The 12,404-nt window shown below is 35.1% G+C and overlaps 1 protein-coding gene across 8 annotated transcripts in view; it reads right to left on the minus strand.

Annotated features, from left to right (window-relative positions):
* Positions 1-2,367: 2,367 nt before the first annotated feature.
* The window catches only part of LOC137641579 (XK-related protein 4-like), a 134,514-nt gene continuing 124,477 nt past the window's right edge, over positions 2,368-12,404 (minus strand). For all 8 annotated transcript variants that reach the window (XM_068374283.1, XM_068374282.1, XM_068374284.1 and 5 more), the window contains 3 exons: positions 8,427-8,617; positions 7,746-7,869; positions 2,368-6,998 (listed from right to left, as the gene is read on the minus strand). In XM_068374283.1, the coding sequence (XP_068230384.1) occupies positions 6,868-6,998; positions 7,746-7,869; positions 8,427-8,617 (446 nt within the window). In that variant the 3' untranslated portion in view covers positions 2,368-6,867. The remainder of the gene's footprint in view (positions 6,999-7,745; positions 7,870-8,426; positions 8,618-12,404) is intronic.

Here is a 12,404-nt window from a genome sequence, read left to right on the forward strand (position 1 = left end):
CTATATTACCTACAGTGCACTGCAAGATGTGTACTAATAGCACTACACCCCTTATGCTAATATGTCTGAAGTACTCCAGACATAACAACATAGTACATATCAAGTCATAGTAGATTATCAGTAACAATATTCTTTAAATCACTTAATATGTAAGAAAGAAGTTTCTACTAGATATTTTCTGCCGCTTACCTACTTAGCAGATATCTCAGCATTCCCCATTGCATAAATACCGGTAATCTGATTTAGCTATCTGACATATATGATACTTCCTGAAAAAATATAAATTCTATTTTGAAGCAATCATAGGCATCAAAGTATGAGGAGTATCAGTTAGGGTCATCAAATTTAACTAAATATTTCAAAGAAAAAAAAGGCAAATCAAAACAAAAATACTGTAGCTGATATACTTACCAACACAGTTATTCATTCAAGGATTGATGAAAGGATAATCAGAAAAGTAAAGTAGCAGCAAATATCACAAACAAAAATTCTAAGAGCATGACCATTTTTTATAGTAAAATCAGTTCTGCAATTACAGTTACCATTTGAAATACCACCTATTTTTGGCAGCAGCCGAAGTAAATAATGACTGATGGATAAAAAAGTTAGTACCTTCAAAGTAATTTCTCTAGAAATATCTTGAGACATAAAATAATTATAACTGCCACAAATGAAAATTAATAATCATTAGTATTATTACTGGTAATATAAAGATTTTAGCATGAGTAAAAAGTAGTAGAATATCCAGTAACCAAATTTTTCATGAAATACTGGTAATGTGTCATGTATTGATCTCCAAAACTGAACTTACTGTAATTTACTACCAGTACTTAGGCAACAAAAATAGCTGATAAATCCAATTTTGATACAATTATTGTACGATTATACCCTCAATTGACATGTTACGATATCCAAAAAATCTACAATCTATAATAATAGTACTACAAATTTTCTTACCAACTTGAACAATTTTTCAAGAGATATGCACCAAGTTTACATTTATATCATGTAAATTAACTGTGAATTAATTACAAGAAGCTCGATATCATTATTCTTGAAAATAATTCATACAAAACGATTCTGCGTACAGTACTAGTCTATATGCCGTACCTGCCATGGCACTTGCCCAAATTTTGGGAAGTAGCCGACTTGAAAAAAAATAAAAATAAACATAAGCGGATTTTTCTTCTCATCAATCCCTTGTCTGACAAGTGACTCGTCCGAGTTTGGTTGATACAGCTAGGGTGTCACAGCCCACCCTCCCCCACACAAGTACATACTATAAAATTTAAAGCATAACACATTACACAACAATCTAGGATTAAAAGTGGCTCAGGCTGCTCCAATTAAAACAAAATCAGCCAATTGGAAAATGAAATTCACAAGTTAACTATGGAAAGCATCCAGCTATTTGGAACCTTATTATCAAACACAATTTTAAAACATGACCTTGCAAGATAAGCAGAAAATCAAATTTTTTATCAGGAAATAATATTTTGAAAAAATTATAACAAGATTTGCTTCATTAACTGAAAGTATTCCATACAGATCTTTGAAAAAGACAGTTGAAATAAGTAAAACACATATAAAACTTTCAAAAAGCAACATTGATTAAATGGTACATCATACATACATACCAAGGCACTTCCCCCAATTTTTGGGGGGTAGCCGACATCAAACAAATGAAACAAAAAAGGGGACGTCTCCTCTCTACGTTCCTCCCAGCCTGACAAGGGACTCAACCGAGTCCGCGGGGGCATAAACAATTAGAATACCGCCAACGTATCCCTGCGTGTCGTAAAAGGCGACTAAAAGAGACGAGACGACGGGGCTGGGAACCCCCTCTCCTGTATTATAATCCTGTGACACATCAAAGATTAAATGGTAACTGGCGTATTTTCTTTGATGGCTTGAACAAACACTATTTATACATGGGATCCAACTCACCATAACAATTTGGATAAATTAGGTTAAATAATAAATTTTTTACAAAATTCATTTAATAGCATTATTATATACATGGCAAGCAGGAAACAACTACAAAGTAACAACAGTAAGAAAAATACCCATCTTTGCATTATTTGATTAGATCTGACACAAGTGTTCAGTATACAGTAATCAAGTTCATTTTTAGGCAACTGCATAAAAAATATGTATTATTCTAAAAAATATACATTTTCTAGCCTTAATTTCACTTTAATAGAATAGCAAAAACATCAGCATGACTACAATGAATTCTACATCTCTAAACACCACAATAACTAAGAGTATACTACACTATCTCACATCTACAGTATACTCTTATCTCTTAAAAACTATGGTACAAAACAAAACTAAAGTGGACTGAATGGCATAAGTCTTGTTTCATCTTGTATTTGTTTGTCAAGAGGCTTTTATTTAGCATAAAATCAAACAAGAAATGAAGTAAATGTTGGTGTAAGAGGTGACATATAACATATGGACATTCTGCATTTCTAGTACAACCATTATTATTATGTGGTAATTCAAGTAAAGGACAGGATTACATTTTTTTTATTATGAGGTTGTATATTTGTTCATAAATGAAGAGTAATTCTTAGTACAAGGAAAGTTAAAGAAGTTGGAAAGCTATGAGGAAAAAACCAAGGGAATGTATGAAAAGGAAAAGGAACGAAGCAACTCGGCCAAGTAACAGATGGGATGTTTTAAAATACCTCTGGTACTTCTTAAAGTTGACTGGCAAAGACAGACTTTAGGTTGTGCCTCAAATAAAGTTCTAGTAGAATGAAAGAAATAGATGGAAGGAAGATAGGAAACGTTTGTAACAGAATGGGCAAGTTACGAGATCCCAGTGTAGTTTAAATGTACTTAATGGAAATTCATGTGGGAAAGAGATATAAAATGTTTGTAAAACGATGGGGCAAATGATGATGAGATCCAACATGAATTAAAATGTACAGAACTTAATGTAAAGTTACAGATGAAAAGAAGATAAAAAGAGTTTATAACAATTGGGGAAAATTATGAAATATCACTTGTTTTACAAATCTTCACAGGCTAATGAGAGAAATACATTGAATTTTTTTAAGCAGAGTGCAAGTCATACAGTATGTGGAAATTCAGAACCATGTTGAACTTTACTTAAAAATGCTCATAAAAGAATCATAAAATTGCATACATATGACTTTTTTGAATAAAAGCTATAGAATTATGCAAACTTTAGAAAAGCTTTGTTTGAATGAAAATATAAACTTTTAGTTTTCTCCTCAAAATAGGGGGTTAAGGCACAGATTTCTTTCAGTACTTCTTCCCTCCATCCAAGTCCCTAAGTCAACAAGATTTGTCTTAGACACGAAATTCATTAAGTGACAAATATGACAGACAAACTAAGTTCTGTATCTTCACACTTCACAACTGAATTCCAAAGTACAGTACAGGGTATTCAAATAATTGATTTGAGCCCCATGCAGAACTTCAATTTAATTGAAAAAGCTTTATACACTACTAAAATTAAATTAGGACCCAACTTCTCAACTTACAACCAATAAACAATTTTAGAAAAAAAACCTACATATATGGCATTTTGATGTCTTCCTTTTCTTGAAGTGTTAAATCTATCAACTAATAAAAGGGAAATTATTGCTATAACTGTTTAATTAAACCACTGAATTAACATTACTAATGCTTACAGAGTTAGCCAGAAGGCCTTTTTTTACTTGAATTTACTAAATTTTATATATATTGCAACTCTTCAAAAAAACCTTATTGGATATATTGAAAAGATTTCATACTCTGAAAATAATTCACAGAAGGGAGTTTTATACAATAATTCATATATTTTACACATTGAAAATTAGACAATCACAAAAAATATTTGAGTAGATTCTGGGATTGGGTCAAAGGAACTTATTAAACACAAATGGGTCAAAGGAATAAAACCAATTCAAATATAGATGAAGTTATTTCAATGTCACTTTCTCTTTCAAATGAAGAATTAATTCTAATAGAGCAATTTCTTTAACAAAATTTGAATTAAATTAATTCCTTAAGCACCATACATCCTTGGAATAGAATTTAAAATCACAAAACTGAATTACGGTACTGTATAAGAAGAAAGCACTGCCCTGTATGCTACAGGGCTTATTTACCTAAAAGTACTTAGCAAACAAAGCATTCAATTAACAGGAAAGTGCAATACATCTTCTTTCAGCATTGTACACAATTTACTTTAGATAGAAAGTATTAATACTTATTATATATAATGTAAAGCACCAAGGAACAAAACGTAGGAACTTTAAGAATCTGTTTTTGCATACCATGCAAATAAGAAGATTCGTATCCAGACTGCTTTTATATAATTCACATTTCACTTACCATTGGAGAAGGCAAGATAATTTTAAAATCACATCCAGATAAAAGTTCCATTTTTGGGGTGTTCCTAATAAGTTACATACTCCTAATCAAATAGCTCACATTTCCTCAATCACAAAATGCTGATTATGGAGGTAGGTTTTCAGCATCACTTCAAATGAACACATTATTCCTAGAATGTTCTTGTGCAATGGCACAGTCAGTAAGTACAGCACCTCACTACCATCTCCTTAAATACTTCAGAATGTTACCTAGTAGTGTATAACCTTGAAGACCTGGTGATCTAGAATATAAAGGATGCCCTGACTACAGCAATATCTATCTGCCCTTTCTGTGGTTGTGCTTCAATAACAAAACACAATTGGTAAGTCTTCATTACATAACTAAGGTAATGGGTCATGGATGAGATATAAAAAATGTTAGAAAATAATAGTAACAAAAATGTGATATTATTCAGAAAGTTCACAAAGTTTTGTTGATTTTACACAAGCTTAATTTTCTTATAAAATGAGCTGATGCATCTAGAGTACTTTGTTCTGTAAAACTAGGAAGATCAAACAATGGACCACTTATCATCTGATGGGTTTATCACATACATATAATGATGAAAAACCTGTACACATTTAATTGTACAGTACATTATAAATGTTTTACATAATATTAACAAGGCCTTTCACTTTGATACAAAATTACAGTAATAATAAGATTTTAGTTACCGTATTTCTCAGTGTTGACTAACTTCCCAATTGATATTTCTTATATGTATAGTCCAGGCTGAATTCCTAGTTTCAAAATTGTAAGGATGACTAACAATTTCAGCTATCCATATCCCAATAAAAAAAACAATTCAAACCATTATCCTTAGAGGTTCAGCTTAGTGTTGTAGGGTAAGATTGTTTGTTAACCCTAAAGCTTACTTTAATTTGCAAAGTACATGAACATCCTAATTATTTACCATGCCAAATCACAGGACATTAAAAGTCTCTGAGCTTCCAAATACATCCATCCCTTCTTATTTCACTTTCTATATTATCTAGTCTAAATGCAAGGCAAACCGAGTAACTATGAGTGCTTGATTGCCATACACAGTTAATCAGACCTACCCCAAGGACCAAATCTGAATAAAAATATCTTATTCTAGGGATGAATAAGGATAGAATCATATTCAAGAGGCACAAATTGAAGACTTTATTAAAATGCAAGGATGGATTTATGATTTTCCCCTAATACTATCCTAACCAGTATTAAGTGGTCATATTAAAAATGTATAAATGCTTACTAGGAGGCACAAATGCATATCAAGAGCTTATTGAAGAGGCACGTGATTCTTCATTTCTAATGTTGAATAAGTAAGTCCTTAACCATCACAGAAAAAATACCCGACTTGAGTTAGCTAACATAAATATTGTATGATCTTATCAATCAAAACCTTCATGAAAAAGTCTCAACAGGCATGCAAAAACAATAGGACCTTTAAAAAATCAATCAAAAAAATTCAGGGGACGTTTTCTACCTCCTGACAAACATAAACTGCATATGCCAATTAAGTTTGACTAGGTTTAAATTATAAAGTATTCTATTTGCATTGTAAAAAAAAATTATATATCAAATTAATGCTTCCTCACAAGACTGACATCATCTGTACAGTCATACCTTATGTTGTCTCTAATTGCTTCAAAGACTCATAACCTAACATGAAAAAACCAACTGACATGAGTTAATCTTTCAAAATCCATCCAAACACACTTTAAACCTCTATAAGCATTTCCATGTCACTGATAATGCAATATTTCATTCATAAACTATTTTACGGTCTTTCTAATACCTCTACACTTTTTAATTATAAAGAATAAAAAAATACATTCATTTTTCCTATTGTTTCTTAACAAATAGAGAGTCAAAAACAACCAAATATGAAACATGATGTATGACTCCATTGTATTGTAAAATAAAAGCATTAAGAAATGACCAATGGAACTGTATATATAGAAACACTTTTCAAATATCTATTAATTACAATAATTGGGATACTGGATGACAGCTTAACTTGATTATGTAAAACTAGACTTTTGCACAACCTTTTGTCCTTCAAGCATCAGATGACAATTTCTGAATAATTTAAAGTTCCAGTGCTGTACTGTGAACCTTATTGGAAGCTGTAATTATCAAGAATTATACACAAAGACACTATTTACAAAGAACATACTGTAATGACTAGGTCTGACTGAAAGAGATAAAATAATAATAAATACATAATTGAAAAGACCTTATCGGTAACATTGCACATAATACCCAACAAATAATTTCCACTATAAAACTCACCCCCTCCTCAACACAATATTGACAACTGTTAAGTAACTGAAATAAACAAAATGACAGAACAGCCTACAGATGGCATGGACTTCTGATCATTTGAAAAAATCATCTTTGCTTCAAATGTCATAACTGTAGGAGCCTTTGATCCCTTGGGGTTTTATGTTCTCATATGTATTGTATATTAATAAAACATACAATCTGTTACACAATGCCGGGTCTGTTCTGTCGCTTTGCCTGGAACTCGCGTAATTTCTGCCAGGCCCAAATGTTTTGCCTGTCAGGATGAAAGCAGCAGTAGTAGATCATGAGGAATAGGAGACCTCCAAAAGCACCTAGAAAAGAGAAATATTCATAAAGAAAAATAAGGCACCTAAAACTGGCAATAAAAATGAATCATTCACCACTGAGGTTGACTATAACATTTTATACAATACTGTATTTTCTGAACACCCAAAGGTATAAAGTATTTTTCTGTTCACTAATGGCCTTCAGGAATAATACTTTCTACATTTTATTACATAAACCCCTGTGGATAATCAAATATATTTCAATAATATTAGCCAGTAAACACTTCCTTGAATTATAATAATCTCAAGATCAAATCCTATCACATACAAGGTAAAGAATTCACAATATTCAACACAACAATCTTAGTTTATTTCTGCTTTACAGTACCTCTGAAATAAAAATAACCTTGATATTATTGCAAAATAAATTCTACCAGGATTTCAGTAAATGGGTAGCCCCAAAATTTCAAAGCAAACTGCATATCAATGGCTTCCAACTGGATTATCTACTATGTCTTCAATTACTAACAGCAGGAGGGGAATTCATTCGTTGACAAGGGATATACATTACAATACAGTAAAGCCAAATTACATACATCTTATATTCTTATATACTTAGAATACCCCTTTGAAATTCAACTGAGTTAATGTACAAACATCATAACCTTAAGCATATGCAATTTTCACACATTGACGAAGGTACTTCATTGTCTTTAGCCATTAACTGGCTCAATAAAGCTCTTGCCTCCATTATTTCCCAAATAATATTACATTGGAACATATAAGACTTACCTCCAAACATGACGGCAAGACCAGTGACTTGGAAAAAATTATCTGGAGCATAATAAGACCACAAAATGGCAATGATGATGTTTTCCCCAAAGGTTATCACATAATATAGTGCGATGCGTAGTATCTGGTGGGTATAAAAGATTAAAATTTTAGTCTCTCAACACTTTCAAGTATTATATAGTACAATATTTCAAATGAACTACCCTACCGTAAATTTACTAAATGATTTGGTTAAAATAATATATCAATGTTCCACCACATATAAATTTTATAGCTTCTAGAATGATTGAATGAACTCATAAGGATGTCATTACCATTAACAATTTTATTCACTAATGTTATTAGTATCTGAATTAACTTAATGAATGAATCTTAATACACACAAGTAAAATACTAAAGATTTAACAGTTGTAGTAGTCCATTTGCTTAAAGAAACATACCATTAAACTGAATTAAGGTCACAGGAAAAAGATCCAACCTACTGCTTTACAAATGTCAGCAAAAATGGGTAAGGGCAATCAAGGATCAATGGCCTGAGCTTGAAAATTGATTTGACATATCACTGCTAAGAGAAAGGGTGCATAAAAAGAAAAGCTAACTAGAGAAACTCAACATCGAAATGTAATGAATATTACATAACCTCAAACTTTTAGTTATCAGTTGAAAGATCTGACCTCTCACCTGATGCCCTGGCGAAGTTGTAACAAAGGAAAAGAGGTAAACACCCCCAAATGCTACAGAGTTGATGACGGACATCTCACGGACATCAAAGTAGATCCATAAGGTGTGGATCAACCATCGGATTATGATAGGTACCCACAAGAGATTAAAACGCACCACAGCAAACAGGGCATATGCAGTCACTCGGGAACCTGAACAGCGATAGACTTTACTGAATTAACTGATTCTCAGAGAAAATGGCATAAGTGTATAAAACATAAATGGTTACTGAGACTTGAAATAAAATACAGTATATGGTTTTCTAACATCTAATTTATTCATAAACAACGATCAATGAAACAGACTTCCTAAAGCTATGTACATTTAATCCATTCTCACCTATATTATCTTCATTCAGAATTGTAACTTCAATTGCTTAAAAACAAGGGATATATTACAAAGCATCTACTGTATAATGAGAAGACAAACTCCCACATTTGCTAATGAACAGCTTTTATGTGTCGTATGATACAGAAGTTGCCTTTAAATATTATAAGAATGTCTTATTTTTTAGTGGAAAATTCTATACATGACATTAATAGGTGTAATACATATTTGACAGAGGTCCACTAAAGAGAGTGACTTTATTTACAAATATCATTCAATAGGTTCAAAGTCCTTACATTCAAAACATGACAAATTTAGAGTATGTATTTTTCCTAATTACACTATACAAGCCTGAGTTCTTTATACAACATAGGAGTAATTATAACAGTAAAGCTGGAATACGGCTAATATGGGTTGTTACCAGTCGGTAACGGGTAAATACCACTTCTACATCACTTCAATTGCAGATGGGACTTCTGGGGATAGATGATGGCTGGTAAATTTATTTAAAGAACTCAGGTTTGCACAGTTAGTTCAAATACAAATTACCACCAAATTTGTTTTTTGTTCCTACACAAATACAAACACTCGTTCTTTACATGGGAAACTCATCCTTACAAGGGTGAAAGTCTCCTTTCCAACCTGCAGGAAACTTTTACCAGGGATTTCTACACTCAAGCATGATGATGATGAGAATCCTGACACCTCGTTAACCAGTGGCTTGACAATGCTAGTGGGTCGACAGACCATGTAATACCGGTAAGTAAGTGTAAGAACACTTTTGTGACACTGTCTAAGGCAAAATATAAGCAAAAAATTTGTAATATAAACACACTGAGGATTACCAAGACACACCATATTTCCCTTTGCATGAAGTTCGGGGACAACACTTTGATAATACAGTACAGTACTATATAGAACAACTACGAGGTACATGGGGCTTACATGCAGTTGAATAAAGTCTAGCTGACAGGGTGTTAGATGCTGTGTCCAAAGAGAGAGGATGATAAAGAAAAGAAAAGGGCAGTCATTCTTTACATTTATCCCAGATTAAAACCGTAACCTCTGTCCTCGATCAACGTTCAACAGAGCTGGTCTCACTTCCAACTAGCTTATCCAAAACTTTGTATGAGAATTGAAAGAGGAAATATAGACTCCTTTCAGCCTAAAGACCTGGCTTAAGGGAGAGTGATAGCCTTTCACCACTGATACTGAGCAGAGTTTTCCTTCTCGGAGATACTAGGAGATAAAGCAAAATTTTGGCAATCAGGGATGCAGTTGCTCTGAGTGGAAAGAGACCCCTTCCATGGCATCAACCACAAAATATAACCCACTTTGCTTGGTATACTAAGGCTAAAGGTCTCCTGAGGTATCCAGATTCTGTTTTGCCCCTGGTTGTGAAGATCCTCTCTGAGTGAGGATATGGTGGATCTCCAAGTGTGAAGTTGTGCTTTTTTACTGTTTGTCTGACCGTGGCTGCGGTTTCCATCTTGAATGAGTCTTAAGAACTACCTCATTCAAAACTAAGAGGTCTATGGCTGCTCTCCAGCCTCCAAACTCCTCCTAGACAAGAAAGAGTTGACTATAAAAGCTTAGAGACCTAGAGAGCACCTTTCTCTACCATGGTCTCACCTTCTGCCTACCCGAAAGGGGTATGTCCTTCGACAATTCCTGTACAAAGGACATTAATCTTGTTGGAGAACGAACCAGGAGAGGTAGAGTTGATGAAAAGGACAACATAACCCAATCAGAGGACTGTTACTCTCCAGGGTTCTGCCCCATGGCATTGCTATCTCTCCCACCTGAACTTTAATTATGTCCTGCTGGTGGTATTGTAGGTGAATGGTCCTTTAGTGGGGGCATTGCCCTCATCTGCCTCCACTACCCCCTTGTCCTTTGGACCTTCTCCCTTGAAAGGGAGGTCACAGGATTCTGTCTCTTGGCGGTGGTCTTTGCCGGACGAAAACCTTCCTACAAGGGTGGTGCCCAAGCCGTGGGTTGCCAGGATGTTACGGGTCGGTGGAAGAGTAGAAGAGGGAGTCTTGACTAGCCTTTCTCAGCTTTTACTCCACTGCCTCCATGTCCTCTAGATGGAACAAGGGTGGGGTCTTGACTGGGGCATTCCGAAGGTGGAAGGTCTCCCTCTTAGGCACCTGCTTTTTGAACCTGAAGATGATGGTATTGCTTTTCTGCAGTATCTAATTGGCCCCATGGTTTGCAGTGGTGTGCGTTACAAATCTCATTGCCCTTGCACCAGTAAGGACAATGTTTTTGAAGACATTAAGCTTTTTGGGGTCCGAAAAATCATCTGTAGAAGCTAAGTAGGCAACAGTTGCCAACATGTGGATCATCCAAGAGGAGGTCTCAAGATTAGCTCTAATCGTCCTCCCCATATTCAGGGCATCAACCACTGCAAATAAAACAGGCTATACAGCCAACTTCTTCAACAACGAACTTTGCACTAGGGCTAAAACTGCCGGATCTAAGGGCAGGAGAGAAGAGATGTCCTTCTGAACTAAGTAGTACTTCCTTTGTCTCACAAACAGCGGAGGGAGTAACTTTGATGACTTCCTGGCTCTAAGGGAATCTTTCTTTGCAGAAATCTGCGAGTCGGCTTTGTTAATGGGCTATGATATGTCCAAGAAAGGAGCCCAAAAAACAAGTCTATCAGCGTGTTCCTTCCTTTAGGAGACGAGACAAGCGAGGGGCTTCGCCAAGGCCATTAACCCTTTCGATACAGGAGGGAAACGGTAAGAAATTCGACCCCAACTCACTTTCCTTTGTGTTGGGAACCTTAGAGCCAGTTGGTGTAGGAAGTGTTCCTACAAAGTAGTCAGAATCATCACCAAGATCATCTTCCACCTCCAAATCTGTATCTGGCCAGTCTTGGAGTGGGTCCTTATCGTTAATGATAACTGGTATAAAGAAGCAAGGCCTTGAGGAGCCTTGGTTGGCATTGAAGATGACAGAGTAGCAACTCCAAGCTGTACTTACTTCTGAAGCCTGGGGGACCGTAGGTTCAATTCTTTGGAAGTGTGGCTGCATCCTTCCTTTCACAAGCATTGCCCGTGAAGGAGGCCAGAATGCTGGAAGGCTCATAGAACCCGTTACTTCCTTGGACTTCGCGGAAGCCTCTACATGTTCTTGCTCCTTATGAGAAGCAGCAAAGGAAGGCGTAGTGTAAACCAATTCAATCAGTGACAGTGTAATTCTCGACATATGACATTTCCCTTGGAAACCTCGATCCTCAAGGGGTCCTGGGATGGAAAGTGTCCCACTGAAGTGGTGGTACTTGCCTCTTAGCCTGCACTCTTTTGATACAATTTTATTGGAAAAATGCCAAATTCTTCCCCTGAAGGTTCTAATCTGGATGTCATGGGTTCGACTGCATGCATTTGTCGGATTTGCTGCAACCTAGAAACGTGAACAGCCAGAGCACTTGGGAGGTAGTGCTAGACACCTGCTACCGAGTTGCATCCTTGGATACAAGGGAGCTCGCAAGCAAGGAGGCTAGATTAATAATGTACAGTCTCTTCCACTGGAAGACTGGCATAAGTATTCAGAAGATGTGAAAACCCCATTGCCTCGAATAAAATGGGCATAGTGGCAGAA

This window comes from Palaemon carinicauda, chromosome 5 (genome assembly GCF_036898095.1).
Source record: "Palaemon carinicauda isolate YSFRI2023 chromosome 5, ASM3689809v2, whole genome shotgun sequence".
Classification (NCBI taxonomy): domain Eukaryota; kingdom Metazoa; phylum Arthropoda; class Malacostraca; order Decapoda; family Palaemonidae; genus Palaemon; species Palaemon carinicauda.